The following is a 19515-nucleotide window of genomic DNA, read 5'->3' on the forward strand; positions in this document are numbered from 1 at the left end:
GAAGTAGATTTGCCTCAAAGTGCATTGTGGGAATCTTAGTTTTTTTTGTCACGTTCGTCTTTTATTCCATTAAAAACTATTACGTAAGGACTACAAATCCCAAAACAAGATTAAAACTATATTTCTTACCGGTTTGGGTTTTTTTTTTTAGAAAGCTGAGTGTTGGGGAAGCGATTTCTACTTGCTTTTGAGGGCAGTATTTTTCCTAACAATCAGATGGCGGAACATTGCTGAAGCAATATGTGTAATAAGCATGCGTTAATGGATGTAACGACTCATTACGATAAGTCTAAGTGTAGCTAACTGTAAAAGTAACTGATATATTTTTTTAATTTAAATGTGTACTATTACTTTTTGCAATAAAGTATGATTCGTATTTACAGGGAATTGCATTATTCCAGGAAGGTAACGGTGGCTGTCGGTTTACTGTGTTTTTGGTATGCCAGTAGTCATGTATGACTATAATCGGATAATACTTTTAGGTTTTGAATTTTGCCGTTGACGGAGGCTGTTGCTGTTTCTTTTTAGCAATTAAACTGAGAATTCGACTGTAAATGCGGGGATTGATCGCTTCACATTTTAAAAAAGGTGTCATGATAGTTTAACTTAATTCAAGGTTTGTGTTCGAAGAGAGTTACTAAAGACCTAAAAGCAAGCCCCTGCCTATTTGGATAGTGGATTTATTTTCCCGTGCTTGTCGGGGACCATGAACGTTTGGGCGAGAGTGGGGATCGCGGGCGCTGTGACGGGCGCTGCGCTGTACTGGCACCAGAGCCGGGCCACCCCTGCTGCCGCTGCCCCGGAGACCCGCGACCCTGCTCAGTACGAGCTGAAGCTGGTTCAGGCCCTGTTCAGACACGGCGCCAGGACTCCGCTGAAGTCCATACCTGGAGTACCAGAGGTGAGAAACCAGAACCGCCTCCTGCGTTTAACACGCGTGCAACCCTGTGGCTCAGTTAGATTTGGGGGTCGTATCGAAAACAAGTCTGCTCACGTTAGTGTGTCTTAAGACGGCTTTTATATTTGAAAGAGCTTGTGGAAAATTATGTGTAAAAGTGATGTTGTCATTTAGGCTCTAGGTGTCCCTCTGTGTAGGCCAGGGTAGGTTGGGCAGCAGCAGTTTTTTTGTTACACTAGAATTGATCTTAACTGAGCTAATTATGTGGTGTAAAAGTCAAATATACAGTATTTATATGCTCAGGGAGGGACTGCTAGTATGCTGTATACGTCTTGTGGTCTGAGAAGCAGGAACAAACTCCCCAGCTATGTTGTGAAAACCTAAACGCACCAACCTTTATAAGCTAATACCTGAATTAAAAGACCAGATGTGTACTTCAAATATTTTCTTTCCACTTCCTTCAGTTAGACTGCATGTAGCCTACACCTGAGAGTTCAATCACTGAGAGAGGCTGGCTTCACTGAGTGAAGTTCTGCATTCCTATGCTTCATTACTCAATACTGGGCAGGGTCAGGCACTTTGGTCTCCTGGAAATGCCATCCTGCAGGTTTAACAGGTGACTTTTCAGTTGGCCTCCAATTTAGAACTGAAAACAGCAGGTGACATGATTTATTTACAAAACCGATAACTTCATTTAAATACATTGCACTTACGTAATGCATCTATGATCATGTTCGGTGCACGTGCTTAATTACGGAGGTGTATCTCGTGGCACAAGTCCCTTAGCCATTCTGACAGGTTCTTTCTACACTAAAGAAAAAGCAGTTCACTTCCCTAGTCTGTCTTTAGAGGACAGCAGAAAGTGGGCCAGGGCGGTAGTTTCAGCTTACCTGACACTATTGGTTTCTAGGACCTCTGTTGCTTGTAAATAGGTTCATGTGTGGTGTGTTAATTGATTAATTAGTTAATTGGTGAAGGGCTAAGAGCCACATGTTACCATGCAGTTCATTTAAACTAGTTTGGTGTATAAGGAGACTCAAAGGTGTAGTTGGTGTTGGGTTGATTGAGAGTGAGCTTTTGTTTTAGGTGTGTGAATGTTGTTTTTCATTTGTACGGTAAAAGTTCTTAGTACAATAATTTTTTCTGTCCATCGTGATTTCCATGTGCTCAGGCCTCATGAGCTTCCCCGTTGGGAGGTAGGCCTGTCACAATCAGTGTGCTGTGCTTCCTCAGAAGGCCACTGTGACTCAAGAGCAGATAAAACCACACAGCAGCTTGTGCTCTCTCCTCCACACAAGGCAAAACAAAAGTATTTTGAGGAACTCGCACTCTCGAATGTGGCATTAAAGGAGGAGGGAATCACAAAAGCTAGCTACATTTAGGCAGATCTGTTCATTTTTCAGTGTTTGTCATACAAATGTGGTGATAATTGATCTGGGTAGGGCTCAGAGTGTGTGTGTGGTATTGCTGTATTACGAATAGAGTACAACATTTATGAAACCGTTTAAAGTTTTTTGTTTATGCGTGACCTCACTGACGTTGAGCTCTAACGTCTGCCTCCCTTTGACGCTCCACAGGCAGAATGGCTCCCTGGCCTTCTGGCAGTGCCTCTGCACACACGCTTCGACTGCAGGGTCTGCGACCTCAGCGGCGGACCCACCCCTCCGTCTCCCGTGGAGGACAGCTACCGAGCGCGCACCCTCGCTGTAGGTTGGCATCTGTTTTGGTGGGGGGGGGAGGGTGTTTCAGGTTGCCACATTGCTATAACTGGGATGATTTCTAAAATAATGAAAATAGCTACTTGGGATAGAAAATGGACTGCACATCAGCAGGATAAAGTCCTACTGATCTTGCTCAGGGGGCCACTCTCTGGACCTGCGACCCCCAGAACCCGCTGAGCTCTCAGTTCTTAAGAGAGCTGTCACTGACTTATAATTTATAAGAGTTTTTTTAACTCCTTTTTTAATCCGTTTTCAGTTCCTTATTGTGCCAGGGGGTTGCGTTTCAGCTTGTAAATCAAGCCATGTGTTAGTTCAACTAAGGATTAAGTTGTTTTAAATGTCATTAATATCAGGGTTTAAAGCTTAAGGACCAAAGAGAAACAGGTTGTTGTTCTGTCAGATACGGTACATGTACCTGTGCAGCATACACAAGACATTTTCACAGTGGTTATCCATCTGGTGATTAAGGAGGGTCCGTAGTCCAGCACAGGACTGAAACAACACATGAAATTTCCACAGTGGAATTGCTTTCTTTTGCTCTTCGAGCCAGTAGCACAAACAGCCGGGTATCTGTGTGAACCAGCAGACGGACAGCCCTCACAGATATAACCTCAGATCCCTGAATATTCATCTGAATATTGAATAACTGTTATTTGTCAGTTTATCAGTTATTAATAAAGGATCTATAGATATTAGTTAATGCTTGGATTAGGGTTAGTGTATTAATTTAAGTAATTAGTAAGTTAGGTCCTACTTTATCTTTTATTAAAATCCCGCTAAACTACAGTTGATGATAACATGATCATGAGTAGAGTAGGTTTTAAACCGTTTTGTATGCAACCTAGCCTAATTTGTACACAAGGTTTTGGCACAGAAAGATTGCTTTGTTAATTGGTAGGGTCTTGTTTCTTGGATGATGTCTTAAATACCTTTTAATGAAATAACAAATATAGATTTATGGCCTTGATGAGACATTAACAGTGGAAACTTACAGTTTGGTTTGCCATGTAGTTGTAGTTCACATTTACTAAACATCCTTGTGGTTCTCTGAAGAGAGGTGTGCTACAGTGCATGAAAAGAGCTTGAATATAGCCTTGTGTACTCATGATGTGGATCACACAAGACATATTTTTACTGCTTTTCTTCAGAAAAGTAGAGCTAATAAATGAATATATCTACTGATTAAGTTGTGTGAGGTGGTGTCAGGACCACTTAGCTGAAAGAGTGTTCTTTCTTGTTATTTCTTTGGCTGTTAAACTGACAGTGAGACAATATCCTGTTCTTGCTTCCTTCCCAGTTTTAACTTAACTGCCCACCAATGTGTGTGGTCTAGTTTACTTCACAAAAATGAAATATTTTATTACATACCACAAGACTTTAGAAAGTTTCTTGCCATATTACAGTTAACTGCCATCTATATCTTTGGAACTGAAGTTGGACTGACAAGCACCCATCACATTTTTGCAATTCTGTAACCGGATATAGAATATATCATAGTTAGAAGATTATCAAAATTAAGCTTTGTTTTAAAATGATATTTCACAAGCAGCGTTGTAATAATAAGAGTTAAAGGGTAATGCAAATGAAAGTCTCTAAAGGTGAACTCAAGGTGTGAGCATTCTATTAAGAGGAAATAAAGAAGTGCCGGAAAATAACATATTTTGCTTAAGTGTGGTTGACAATCCTGTCATTTCATGTGTGTACTTTGATTTTGATTTTTGATGAAATAGTTGTACAGGTCTAATGTTTCTATATTTTACACAGGGGGTGCACAAACTAGACAAACACACACCCCAGTTATAGCAAGAACATTGCAATCAGCTGTTTCCAACAAGTAAAAGACATTGTAGTATAAAATCATTTACAACTGTTCAAACTGGGAACAGTTCTGGGTCTTTTAGCATTGCAATTTTGTGATTTTAATTAAATTAATCTCCTGTAAATTGACGCTTATGCAGCTTTTCAGTAGCATGCTGCAGGGCCCTATGTGGAAAATATAATGGAGAGCTGAAAGTTATTTTAGAAAGGGGATAGACTGTTAGCCCTTCGTTTGCTCCTCTATGGACAGCATGTTTGCTCCATTGTACTTTTTGGACAATCAGTCTGTATAAACCTATGCACATTTTGCACATATTTTATTGTTTTTACAGTGACTATGATCAGCACATTTTGCACACACCTATGTATTTATTTATTTGTATGTATTTTGTTATCTTTTGTTTTATAACTATTCTGATGTCTGTTTTGCTTGTCTTGGGCTGGACTGCTGTAACACATCAATTTCCCTACGGGATTAATAAAGTATTATCTATCTATCTAATGAATTAGAATGACCTTCCCATTCCAGTCAAAGCTTCCTTCAGAAGCGCAGAAAGACAGAGGAAAGTCTGTAGACTTCCCCTCCTCGAGGAATCCTTCAAGATGTTTGATTATGTAGTGATAAAGAGTAACTGCAGTCCCAATGTCTCAGAACGGTTATTCCATCTCGATAAGAAAATAAAGCAACTGATGGCATTGCAAACTTTTCCAGATTCAAATTAAGTGTAAAATCATGAACTTCGTGAAAGTACTGTATGGTTGCCATGTTGTCGCAGGCAGATAAGAAAGCACTTGTCAGAGAGCCACTGGTTAGAGGGAGAGCTTGTGCGAACTTTGGCGTGAAAGTGGCCCTTCCTGCTCGCTAGTTGCTGTAAGCAAATGGGAAACACGATCTCTTAAAAACATTAAGTGTGTTTGTGTATTTTAGTTGGTTGGCGAGTTTCTCTTTTCTTCGTAATATTTAAAAGTATCTAAAAACATATAATCTTGTAAGTTGGTTTTGTTAAAATATTTACTACTAATATAGTAGCAAAATGTCCTTGGTCTAAAGCGTATTTACTGTGTAATGAGGCCACTTTCACGTCATCAGAAGTTTTGTTGCCTTGCTCTGAATCACAGACAGTGACAGCAATTTGGCTCTACTCATATTGCTGAAACTTGGTCTCTTTTGTGATGTGAATTACAGGTTGTACACATTGCCATGTACTCGGTAGTTCCATTGTGGTTTGAAATCCACTCATCATTACCGATTCATTATAACACAGAAAAGTAAAACCAATGTTGCAGTTCCCCTTTAATATAAAGATTTTGTACGGGATTCTTAATTAGTATTGCAGATTTTTCCATTTCTGTATTAGATGTGATGATTACATTGTGCTCTTCCGTCTTTTGATCACCAGGGTGGGGTGTTTCCTGGGCAACTGACCACTCTGGGAATGCAGCAGCTATATGATCTGGGCAAACGGATGAGAGAAACATACATAGAGAAGCTACACTTTCTGTCACCAGCCTTCACCCCAGCAGAGGTCTAGTAAGTAGTGGGTAGGCATGGGTTCAGTGTTTACTGATAATGTGTCCAATTCACTGAAACATATAGAACAAAAACAAAAGATGGACTTGCAAAGTATTAATCAATATTGAGGTAATCTGGTATATGGTGAATAAACACAGAAAGATGATCATATGATCTTCATTGTTGCAGATTTTCTCTTAGAAAAGAGATTAAGAAGGACAAGTTAATAATCTATTAAACTTGGTATGGTTGGTCTTGCATAGATAGTCTAGTGCTAGAGTAAATGACTAACATTATTTCATCCATATTGGGAGAAAGAATTAAAGACACAGGCACCAGTTGTTCACTGCAGGTCAGTTTTGGGCAGTTCTAAAAACAAATGAATTGGAACAGAGCAATAGATCTGTAAAGCAGACTTGGGGAAGAGACTAGCAGTAACATTGAGAGTCTAAATGCTGTAGATGTTAAGAGAGATGCCACCACATTGAATAGATTTATCTGTTCCTCCTTGAGTTGCACATTTGTTTCAAATTTGAGGAACTGCACTTCATCCCTGACCCAGTATCTGGAAGAAGAAGGGGCAGCTTGCTTATAGTTGAACAGAATTTGTCGTCTGGCAAGATCCTAAAAGTGGGCAAGAGTCATCAAAAAGATGTGACGTAGCAAAAAAACATTCCTATTCAATCAGCTCACTTTGTTGTGGATGAAATTAGACACCACAGTTCCCACTATGTTCCCACATAAATCTGAATTTAAATTGAGGAACCCATGCCTTAAATTGTCAGCATAGCCTTGTTTTTTAAAATGTTGTCTTGGTCTTGGCTCCACAGAACCTTTGTACAAGTTCATAGTGAATTTATCCAGTGTTCCCACCCATTAAAACCCTGAACCTCTGTGTGTGGCACACGAGGTAGACTCAAGTCTTTTATCTGAACTGAACACAATGATCTCCAGTTTAACAACAATACAACTTGCCTGATTTTAATTGGCTTTCCACATCAAGTCAAATTAGACTGTTTACAACTCACTCTTGGTGCTACAGAAAGTGTCCCCTCAAATTCTATAAAAACAAACTTAAGGGTGATTTTTGACACTTTCCTACCTTTGAAGTCATATGTCTGCAAAATCTGCAGCGCATACTGTTTCTATCTAGGAAACAATATGCTGAGATCCTTGTTTTTGTTTTTGTCGTTTAGTGTGCGTTCAACCAACATCATACGAACAATTGAGTCTGCAAGATGTCTGTTGGCAGGATTGTTCCAACAGAAGCAAAGAGGTAAGCTACCTTGTGTGTTGACAAGCTTGAACCCATTGTTAGGCCATGTCCTAAAAGCTGCTCTTAGCCCTAAGCCCACAGCGCTTCTTCCAAGACTGCAATTCTGTGACATATAGCAGGTGTGAACTTAAGGTGCACAAGCATGTGAGGGTTCACCGTTATAAAAAGGGTCACTGTCAAAATGCTTTGTGTTGTCGCTGCTTTCGCCCTGCTTCTTTTCCAGGGGCTAAGTGCACGCTGGCAGAGAATTTTTAAAAGAATTTTTCATTCTCCGCTCGCAGTTTGATGAAATCAAAATGCCATCTTGTCTGTCCCTGCTCAAAAGTAGTGATATAATGTGTTCATTCACACTGAGCAGGCTCGTGTAAAAATGAGCGGAGTAAACTAAGGAAAACTTGGCAATGTCCTTTGTACTATTAAAGTCATTTCATCCCATCTGTCCCTGTACACAAATAACAGTACGGGGAGCATAATGTGTTCAATTAATTTAAAGTAGGATTGATTCAAAGTGGGCAAAGTAAACTAAGCTTAGCAATAGCTTTGTGCTATTCACAATAGCTCTGTGCTATTAAATACGTTCTTTCCAAAGGACACCGTAGTGAACGAATATTCATCAGCTGCAATGGGGTAATGACTTGTTGTCAACACTTCATACCTAGAATACCTAATGAATCAAAAGTAGCCTAATAAAATTTTGCTTGTAAATAAAATATTATGAGTTTTAAAACTGTAAAAAAGTTCATTTTTTAACACTAGAGTATTTGTTGCCATGGAGAAATTGCATTCTCCATGGCAACTTTACTTCGCTATGATAGGTTAGAACATGAAACATCACCATTTTGCATGAAATTTGGGGTAATTTCCTTGAAGTCTGCTCTGTTGCGGGCTGATGAGAAGAGACCATAAAGGGATCATTGGAGTCACTCGTGAGTACCCCTGTGAAACACAAATTTCACTCCAAGCCCTTTCAGACTGGAGTGGGATTGTGCATATGAAGGGCACGAGACAGCGAGTGTCGGTCCTGGGATATGTACTTAAGCTCTGAATTATAGTAGTGAATGCCTGGTCACAAAACCCCCTCCGAAGTTCCGGATATTATAGGAGGCATCTCGTCAGTGTAATTCCTTCCAGAGTAGGATTTACCAAATACTCCCCATCGGAGTGTGAATAAATGTGACCTTCATGTATTCTTAGTTTATGAAAAAGATGACTCTGTGCAATTCTATTTAGAGTATATTAAATTTAGACTTTTTTACAGCCAGATATACAGTGCCTTGCGAAAGTATTCGGCCCCCTTGAACTTTTCAACCTTTTGCCACATTTCAGGCTTCAAACATAAAGATATAAATTTTTTATTTTATGTGAAGAATCACCAACAAGTGGGACACAATTGTGAAGTGGAACGAAATCTATTGGATTTTTGAAGCTTTTTTAACTAATAAAAAAATGAAAAGTGGGGCGTGCAAAATTATTCGGCCCCCTTGCGTTAATACTTTGTAGAGCCACCTTTTGCTGCGATTTCAGCTGCAAGTCGCTTGGGGTATGTCTCTATCAGTTTTGCACATCGAGAGACTGAAATTCTTGCCCATTCTTCCTTGCAAAACAGCTCGAGCTCAGTGAGGTTGGATGGAGAGCGTTTGTGAACAGCAGTTTTCAGCTCTTTCCACAGATTCTCGATTGGATTCAGGTCTGGACTTTGACTTGGCCATTCAAACACCTGGATACGTTTATTTGTGAACCATTCCTTTGTAGATTTTGCTGTATGTTTGGGATCATTGTCTTGTTGGAAGATAAATCTCCGTCCCAGTTTCAGGTCTTTTGCAGACTCCAACAGGTTTTCATCCAGAATGGTCCTGTATTTGGCTGCATCCATCTTCCCCTCAATTTTAACCATCTTCCCTGTCCCTGCTGAAGAAAAGCAGGCCCAAACCATGATGCTGCCACCACCATGTTTGACAGTGGGGATGGTGTGTTGAGGGTGATGAGCTGTGTTGCTTTTACGCCAAACATATCGTTTTGCATTGTGGCCAAAAAGTTCGATTTTGGTTTCATCTGACCAGAGCACCTTCTTCCACATGTTTGGGGTGTCCTCCAGGTGGCTTGTGGCAAACTTTAGACGAGACTTTTTATGGATATCTTTGAGAAATGGCTTTCTTCTTGCCACTCTTCCATAAAGGCCAGATTTGTGCAGTGTAAGACTGATTGTTGTCCTATGGACAGACTCTCCCACCTCAGCTGTAGTTCTCTGCAGTTCATCCAGAGTGATCATGGGCCTCTTGGCTGCATCTCTGATCAGTCTTCTCCTTGTCTGAGCTGAAAGTTTAGAGGGACGGCCAGGTCTTGGTAGATTTGCAGTGGTCTGATACTCCTTCCATTTCAAGATGATCGCTTGCACAGTGCTCCTTGGGATGTTTGAAGCTTGGGAAATCTTTTTGTATCCAAATCCGGCTTTAAACTTCTCCACAACAGTATTACGGACCTGCCTGGTGTGTTCCTTGGTCTTCATGATGCTCTCTGCGCTTTCAACAGAACCTTGAGACTATCACAGAGCAGGTGCATTTATACAGAGACTTGATTACACACAGGTGGATTCTATTTATCACCATCAGTCATTTAGGACAACATTGGATCATTCAGAGATCCTCGCTGAACTTCTGGAGTGAGTTTGCTGCACTGAAAGTAAAGGGGCCGAATAATTTTGCACGCCCCACTTTTCATTTTTTTATTAGTTAAAAAAGTTTCAAAAATCCAATAGATTTCGTTCCACTTCACAATTGTGTCCCACTTGTTGGTGATTCTTCACATAAAATAAAAAATTTATATCTTTATGTTTGAAGCCTGAAATGTGGCAAAAGGTTGAAAAGTTCAAGGGGGCCGAATACTTTCGCAAGGCACTGTATTACACAGTCTGTAAATTATTGATATTTGATGTTTTATTCAAATGGGGGTATGAATAACTTGGAGGGCACTGTATAGAGGTTTAGCTCACTACCACTCTGAATTGTGTGTTTCAGTAACCAAAACTATGGACTTTGTTTATTTATTTATAGTTTTCTTGGTCTAAAACAATTGCACAATTTACAATTTCTTAGCTAGACATGATCCAGTCTATAAATCTGTTTGTTTTTTTCCTATTTCATCAAGGGTATGAAAAATCCAGAGGGTACTATATGTACTCTCCAGAAACTGATCACATTTCTTCCCAAAGGTTCCCCTTTCGGATGATGCAGCTAGTGAATAATGTACGGGCCATTGTACATAACATGGAAAACATACTGTTCCATCTCTTTTATTGGGTTTTGGGCCTATGATATACAGTATCACTTTTCTTAAGAGGTGCTGGCAAACCTATAAAGCTGTCCGTACAGGCAGTTTTGACTGACGCGCTGCAATGCCTTCACACAGGACCAGCCAATATCTTCACTTCTGAAGCAGAGGTCGAGATTTTGTATCCCAACATCCATGGATGCAAGCTGCTATATCTGCTGGGCAAGTATGTGGAACCATAAATTGTGATGATGCTTAGATTTGGTCAGTGTTCAGCGACTTCTGCCCAAGGGCTGCAGATTTGGTTTGGTCCTACTCTTTGCAGGTGTTTTTCTATAACCTTTTGGTTTGAAAGGGTTATCCGCTGTAGTTTGTTTTTAAAAAGGGACTGCTTTTTAAATTGTGCAAAGAAGTGTTAGTGATTTCCCAATCAAATGTGCTAGTCATTAGTTAAATAATAATCAAATAAGTTAAAATAGCTTCTCAGCATATGAGCTGATTGATGAAAAAGACTGGTTTTCTTATTATGTACTTGGCACTGACTAAACGTTTTTGGAACTTTGAACGCATATAACTGAATGATAAAAATGATTTTTTCAATATTCTTTCATTTTTTACAATTTATGTTTTTTTTTTCCTTGATCTATTGTATCTCATTTTAGTCTGGTGTTTTTGTGCTCATTTATTGGAGGAGAGAATAGAATGTTTAACATTTGCAATTTCAGTTCCACTAGCCCTATTTTTCCCCACAAATTCACCTGCCATCAGGGGCTTTTAGGAATGTAACCCTCGCAGTTGACAAGGGATTGTATGCAAAAACAATCACCTAATTTAAAAAAATATTAAGTGAGCTGGCGATTTGAAATGGAAACTCTTACTGAGGTATCTTCTAACTTTAATGGTTTTAAAAATTGAATACTTAGCCCACACAGCATTCTATTATTAAGAGTCTTATTTGACTGCTTGTTTTGATTTATACAGTATATGAAAAAACGGAATCATTTTGGATGTAGGAGTCATGGAATGTAAATGTAATTTAGATGTACATTTCTGCTTATTTCTAAGATTTTCATTTGTGATCAGGTTATGCATAAGAGGAACATAAACAGTAATTTGCCTCTACTTTGGCTTCATTGAGATTTCTGTTGTTTTTGTGTGCGTCTAATTGAGAGAGAGCAGAGCAGAGATGTTGAAGTATAAACATGAGGTGAATGCTTGCTTAGTTATAGGATGATTTGGACAGTCTTTCTGGTGCATTGCAGGAAGTAATACGACTCTTTTACAGCCCTACCTGGTGCTTTGCCAGACATGAAAAATCTGAAGAGTCACACTTGAAATCAACATAATCTGTCCAGCTCAGAAACTGAGATGATAACCCTGGCACAAAATGGAAGTTGAATAGGAATTCATGACAATAGAGATCAGTTAGAAATTTGAAACCTCCTCGTGTTCTTTAAAATTGCATGTGCTCCTGGGTGGCTTTATTTTTAAAAGGCATGATTTTTTCACTAAAAGAATCTTGTGATAAAGGCACTTATTATGCCTAACACAGTGATAATTCATCCCCTTTCCCCACTTAAAAACAGGTTTTTCCATTGAAATTTCCCTTCATGAATTTTAAAACAATTTCTGTATCTCAAACAACTGCAATCTGTCACTACATTTGTAGCTTCAGCCTTTTTACCAGTCACGTTCTTCAGCAGTGCAATTGTGAAATCTGCCTGTTTTCGTATGAAGTGGGGCTTAACTGTTTCCATATGGCTGCTCTTCAGGCAAGGTAGTTTCTGAAAGTGCCATTTCACTTACAATTACTGGCACTCAGCTCTAACATTTGTAGCAACAAAAGTTACTGAAAATAGAACTTCTTTGATGTAATTTGAATAGAATTAAGCCCTTCTTTACCTGTTGAGTGTTGAACAAGCTGAACAGCCATGTTGAAACCAATAACATGGCTTCTTTCAGGAAACAGCCAGACGAGATCCATGAATCAATTTCTATTTTCTATTTTTTTTAAAAAACTGATTATTCTAATTGATTTGATTGGATGAATGGTCCCTCATTCATAAATGCTCTAATTTAAAAAAGGGGAATCTCATAGTTCTTGGTGTTTTAAACAATCTATTAGAAAAAGATGCATTAGGTTGTTGGAAACCTGCCTAAAAAAGATATTATATTTTCAGGCTTGAATATGTTTTTCTAAAGACGAGCACAGCAAAGCAAAGGAAAAAAAGCTGTCCCAGGAGCAGAGGGTCAGCAATGAAGTTAATTCAGCTTAAATGTTTTATTCATTCATCTATGTGCGCTTATTTTATAAGACATGACGAAAATGCAGAAATGTTTGGTTTTTTTTGGGGCCATGTAGATCCAGATGGGAAGAGTCATTTCTCCTCCCCGAGATCGCTGCCGATTTGAAGAAGGTACAGAGCGCGCTGGGCATCGCGGGGCACAAGGGCGCGGATTTTGTCCTCATCCGGGATGACATGGTGGCTCGGGAGGTGAGAGGAATCCGAGGCCTTTTCTCCAGGGAGCTCTGAGTGGCAGTGGAGTGTGTTTCTCTTGTGCCACATCCAGAACCGAAACCTCTTTCAAAAAGCAGCAACACGCATTTCCAGTGCTCCCACAGGGATCTCAGAATCCTGGATAACTGGCAGACTTCATTTCCGGCTCCACAAACCGAACGGAAAATTATTTTCAAGTCTCGGGGAAAGTCCTCAAAAAAAGTCTCGGAGCATATTGAAGTTGGGGGATGATTACAATGGTTTGTGTATCACAGAAAACTGCTGAAATGACATTGAAAATGTTCCTTCAAATTCGACAGCTTTTGTGTTATATCCTTTTGATTGTAAAAGGCACAAAGTCCTTTTGTATCCTATCAGGACTGAATGTGAAATTACTCATCCTTATTACCATTTTGTAAGAAATGATGCAGTCTCTGGCATTTTTGGTTTTGTTTTAAAAACCAGAAATTCAGTGATGTTACTTGGTGTCTAATTTTGAAAGAGACAAGTAAATTTGGTTAAAGAACTTGCAAATAGTTTGTTAATTTTCTAACAGCCATAGTTTTCTTTTCTCTGAATTCAAGGAATTCCTTACCTAAGGAAGGTAAAATATCAGTAGTGTTGATATGTTTTTCATGACTGATGACCTCCAGAAATAAAAAGCCTTATTAAAGGAAAAGCATGTTAAACATTATGTCTTCATATTATTATAAAGAAAACATGACAGACTTCACACACAAGATATTACAAGATCTTTGAAGCTGAAAATGGCAAAACATTTCACAAAGGTTCCTTCTTTAGTTTTCTCTCTCTCCTACATTAGACATCCTGGAGCCTCTAGATGGTAATTGCATTGCTGAGACAGGACTGTACAGCCTGAGGTCACAGTGGCATGTGTGTTGCTTACAGACCCACGGTTTACCTGGTCCCGCAGAGCTGCAGAGCTGGAAGGACACTGTTGAACAGCGAGCTGTGGAAATGATTAATTTCGCTTACCAAGGAAGTGGAAGGTATGAAGGGCGGAAGGGAGTGTGTCAGGGGCAATGGGACCGACATGAGAAAGACTGGAAAAACAAACTGAAGGAACATTGTACATTTTTTGTTGATCAACTGCTACAGTATAAGCAATCACGAACCTCACACTGATAAAGTTGATCATTTTTTCTTTGTGTGTGCGTGTGGGGGGGGTGCTGACCAGGAAATGCTAGTTGACTAGTCTTAGTCAAGCCAGAAATTAAGAATATGTTTGACACAGGAGATCCCAGTTCTGATGTTGGGGTCCATCACCTTTTACTGGTTTCCTTAATTATCATGTCCTGCTAAAACACAACTACAGGCAGCAAAAACATAAACTAATAACACAAAATGGTAAACACTGAGCTAGAAGAGGTTACTTTTAGAAAAGGTTTAGGTGTTTATGGTGACAAATTTTTACACCTTCCAGACAATGTGAGGAAGCAATTTAGAAGACCAGCACAATGTTAGGATCCTGTACCTGAGTGAAGGGAGTGTAGCTACGTGAGCAGAACACTAGAGGGCAGCGTAGGGACAAATCAGTGACAGAGGGAAAGAGGGCTCATCTTCAACTGTCAATAAGATGATTTTGCACTTTAAGAGATGAGCAGATGCGATAAATGAACTGCTAACTACCAAGTAATCCAGATGGGCTGAATGGCCTAATCTCACTTGTAACATTTTTCTTATGGTCTTTTGTCCTTATGTCCTCTTGATATTTGTGTGGGCATTTACAATTGTTTGGGCTATTCTAAACAGCTGTGTTTGAAAATTGCACTGTGGTGGTATGTGTTTGATTTTTGTCTGGTACTGTCATTCTGTCCTGAAGTGCATTGCTTCATAGTGCACACAGTTTAAAATAAAAAGATTTGAAAAGGCTTTATGATTATTCTGTACTTTCAGTACACTTTCAAACTTTTTTTTCTGAAAAGTATGGTCATTGTTAATTTTCATTTGTATAGCAGACACCCTTATGCAGGATGACTTACAAAATAAGCAATAATACGTAAATGTGAGAAAAAAATGATCCAGTGGAAAAAAGATAATTTCATTACTCAGCTGCAAGAGAATGGAAAATGTATCTCTGGTGCTTTGGCTGAATTATTTTTATTGTCTTATTAGGGAAGTCCTTCAGGTGAGTGTTGGACCACTGCTTCACACTTTGGTGAATAATATCGAGGAAAAGCTTCGGGGAGAAGCGTCTTCAGGAGAATCCAGGTGGGTCTTCTCGCAGCTGAAATGTAGAGGGAGGCCTGTCTGCCAGCCTTGATGCGATCTGTGCCGTGTTTTGAGAATAAAATGATGCAGGGATGGCAGAGAGACGTGTGTAACACACACCCCTCGTATGACTGTGTGCTGCTCCAGAACAGACCCTGGTCCTGGAGAGCCCCAGTCCAGCAGGTTCTGTGAGCAGCCTTCAAATCCTCATTATCTAACGATCTAAACTATGATTAGATAGGCAGGCAGTGTTTTCAATTAGGTGATTTAGAGATATAATTTAGAGCGAAAATCGAACCATGCCTCAGCCCTTGCCTTAACTGAAACACTACTCGTTTAAACTAATTTAAATACCAGGTGATTTAGGGAGATCTGTAATGATCACTGGATTGAGACTCCCCAGGACCAGGGTTGATCCAGAGTGCACCAGAGCATTCAATCTGAACATCTTCAGTGGTACTGCTTCGTTAGTTGCTTTGTTTTTGTGTTCGCATTTAAAATAGTATGTGAAAAATAATCTCCCAGGCTTCCTTTGGAATAAGACTTTGTCGTTTCTTAAATTACGGTGGTCCGGTACTTTCAAAAGCAGCTTCATGAATTCACTTGAAACCTCTACGGCAGTTTGGGTCACACTGCACTTGGCAAATATTTGTAATTAATGAACCACTGGGACTGAAATTATTTAATGAATAACGTTGTTTCAAATCGCAGGTACTGACTATTTGGAGTGTGACTGGATTGCCTGTAGTGTAGTGTAGACAATCACGATGGTTTGGCTGAGTTGAGAAGCTCCATAATCCGTGTATCAGTCAGTTCTTCCGCATGGTATTTCTTTGTACTTTGGTTAAGAGAGTTGGGATGAGTTGTTATGGAATTGGCACACTCATGTACAAAATTCAGTGTCCAGTTCTCTGAGTGTGGCTTTTGATGTATATCTACTGTAAAAGGCTTCGTATCTTGAAGGGCACCCATTTTCTTTATTTCAGTACCAAGTGATTGATCGTTTTAAACTAATTTCAAAGAATATCTAAGAAAACTGCAAGATGGGCATATCCAGTGCAAATTTAAACTTGCAGGACTCGTTTGTATTTTATCAGGAGGTAAAGAGTCCTGCTGAAATACCTAAAGTCAGCATTACTTTCAGTAAAAGGTCTTGCATTGGACAGAAAAATGTCTCCACAAGTCAGGCATTAATGACACCTTTAAACTTTTCATGAAAGGTGTCATAACATACTATTTGAAATGAAACCTTTGGACTGCGTGACCTCTGTGTGTCTCTGCACAGCCAGCGCGCCTCAGGAGGGGCGTCTGTTCAGTGGGGTGTTGCTCATGGACGTGTCGCATAATGTTTGGAAAAAGTATCAGAGGTAAAGGAGCCAGATTTCAACTGGAGGTATCAAGCTGTCCTTTTTAAAGTTGTTTTTCATGACCTATAGCACTTTTCTATTTCTATTTTGTGTGTGTGTGTCAGGAAGATGTATCTGTATTCTGTCCATGATACAACTTTGATGCCTTGTCTGATCGCGTTGGGGATCTTCGACTGGAAGTGGCCACCTTACGGGGCGGATATTACTGTGGAGCTGTACGAACACCGGACCACAAAGGAGGACTTTGTCAAAGTGTCTTATATTGGCCAGGTAAGCAGGACCTTCAGATGGGTTTTTTTTCCCCCACCAACCCTTGGCCTCTGCCTTCTCCCACAGTCACAGGACTGACCTCGGCAGACAACACATATTGCAAAACCAACACAGAGGTAGAGTGATGTAAGGCCGTAAGTCAGCAGATTAGGTGGAAAAGCTAGAAAACTGATTCACCATTTGAATTTAGTTAGTTTGTGAAAACCCAGTGTAGAATTCACCCAGGGCATCTGGGTTTCTGACACTATTTTTCCAAAACGGTGCTCTCTAATGGATCTCTAATGATCACGTGGTCAGGACCTCATTTTAATGTCACTTGAGTTTTGAAGGATACGTTTCATTTTTACCCAGTTATAGTATTCAAATAATAAAGGCCTTTTACTTAATTCTAATTGGGTTTACAAAATGTTTCTACATGTTGGTAATCATTAGGTTTTAAACAGGATCCATTTTTTATCCATTATACTATTAAGGCTAAGTAATGTGTTTTTTCTAAAAAATGCTAAATAAGCACTTCTATATGTGAAAGTGTTCAGTACCACCAGGTAACTTCATACTAGTAGAGGACTTACAATATTACAATTTTCTTTCCTTAGCATGTGTTGTGTATTTAACCTTTGATTTTCATCTTTTTGTGTTAGGCACAGCTAATACGAGGCTGCAGTGACATCTATTGTCCATTGAAGGAGTTTAAGAAAGCACTTTCGTCCTACACCCTTGAACTTGTGGGCTACAGAGCACTCTGCAATAAGACTGAAAATGTTACAGAATAAAAGGGAATTTTTACTGCATTTGACACTTAGTTTTCCTGTTACACATATAAAGTTTACAGAATCAATGAAACTGTATTATATCTTGTATTCCTTTGAATAGAAGGTGTCAATTTAAATCTGTTGGAACCATCCTGAAGAACAAGGTGTTGTAGAGCTACATCAATCATGTCACTGGACTTTGAAATGCTTACTGTACAAATCCTTCAGAGGTTTAATTTTATATTATAATAATGTAACAAATGCTCTGTTCCCTTTAAGTTAAGATTTATGTCTATGTATAGGAAGTTCCCTTCCTCATCACCTTTGGGCTTTAACAGTTCTCTGCTGGACTATTTTCCACCTCGGCTGACATACGTTTCGAAATATGCACAATCTTTCCATGCTTCCTGCGGGTGCCTGTGATGTTTAGATTCAGGCTCCAGATGTCACAGCTCTACTGTGTACTCCTAGAAGGGCAGAAGGGGAAGCTGAGAACAGTACGTGTGCAGGGGGCAGATAGATGCCCTGAGCAATAGTGGCTGAAGATGTCTAGTCGACATTACAGTACATAAAACTTTCTGCAGCACCGCTGTGCAATTGGGTCTAGTTTAGAGAAGAGACATAGTTGATAGCTGTTTTTGTGTGCTACACATCTGTCTTTTACATAAGTATATTTTATAGAACAAAAAGGTTAATTCCCCTTGGAAAAATAGAAGAAACACAGTGTTTCAGTTGTTGGGCCTCCCAAAGAACCGTTTTTCTCCTGCGCTTTCTATAGAAGGATTTAAGTATAATGGTTTTTATTCTTATATTCCAGCCAGCTTTCTCTGTCTCTCACACTTGAAGAAGGCTCAACAGCTGAAATACTTTCTTCGTTTTCCTGTTTAGCATGGAATTAACCATAATTTGTTCCTTTGCAGACAATGCACACTAACCCAGTTCCCCACTCAAACCTCATATTTTATCATATTAGCATTTAGCATCAGGTGGATTACAAACCCACATCTTTATACAGACTGTTAAAAGGTATATATCCATAATGTGTTGCTTTGCGCACATCCCCTGAAATGACACAGGACTCTGGACTTGATTTGTGCAGACAGGCAGGGCATACTGCTTTTCATTGTTAACTTTTATCATGTTTTACTCAATGTGCTCTTCCAGGCAGAAAAATAATTTGTATTTTTCTAAAACATTTAACGATATAGTGGTTACCCAAGAGTGAAGAAAATCTGTTGAACACGTTTGGTAGCGTGTTCTCATGGCAGCACGGAGGTATTTCATCTCGCTCAGTCATCCAGGTTATAAAACCTTTATTTGTCCTCTCAGAGGGACCTGGGTGCTCTTACTGCTCAATACAAGAGGGATAAAGGGAAAAGCAATGACCTTTAATCTTACATTTGTGGCACGGCAACTGCAAGCTGAATAATTTAAGAGAAATCTTTTTCCAGAGTTTGAATCAGGTGGGAACATGTTACACAGATTCTGTGCGAGTCTTTTAGATGTGAACGTGAAAGATGTTAAGATACGGTGAATGGAGTGATATTTTTAAAATAAAAGGTTTTGAGTGTTTTGTTTCTGGACATGCCTGTCAGATGTGTCTGATTTCTAAACTGTCCAAAATTAGCTTACATCTATGTCCCTGTGCTGGTGGTTTCTGACAGTTGTTTAACACTGCCTTTGGTAGTGTTTTTTTTATTTTTGTAAGAAACCCACATTGACAGATTCAGATAGAAAGAAACTATATATAAAATATGAAAATTGTAATTATATTGTTTCAATTCAGATGGTGTCAGCAAAACAGAGCAGGAGAGAGCACCAATAATGAAAATAAATTGAAGCACTAGGTGTAAATTCAGGCATGTGAGCTCTTTATTATCTGGCAAGGCTTTGGAGAAAGAGT

General features: G+C 39.4%; 1 protein-coding gene across 1 annotated transcript; it reads left to right on the plus strand.

Annotated features, from left to right (window-relative positions):
- acp6 (acid phosphatase 6, lysophosphatidic) lies at positions 1 to 19195 on the plus strand. The gene is made up of 10 exons (XM_088600837.1): positions 1 to 901; positions 2476 to 2604; positions 5838 to 5968; positions 7147 to 7226; positions 10632 to 10719; positions 12856 to 12988; positions 13901 to 14001; positions 15128 to 15223; positions 16695 to 16860; positions 17502 to 19195. Exons 1-10 carry the CDS (start codon positions 707 to 709, stop codon positions 17631 to 17633), a joined length of 1251 nt encoding a protein of 416 aa, XP_088456963.1. The 5' UTR covers positions 1 to 706; the 3' UTR covers positions 17634 to 19195.
- The last annotated feature ends 320 nt before the right edge of the window (positions 19196 to 19515 follow it).

Source organism: Lepisosteus platostomus, chromosome 2 (genome assembly GCF_059453375.1).
Source record: "Lepisosteus platostomus isolate fLepPlt1 chromosome 2, fLepPlt1.hap1, whole genome shotgun sequence".
Classification (NCBI taxonomy): domain Eukaryota; kingdom Metazoa; phylum Chordata; class Actinopteri; order Semionotiformes; family Lepisosteidae; genus Lepisosteus; species Lepisosteus platostomus.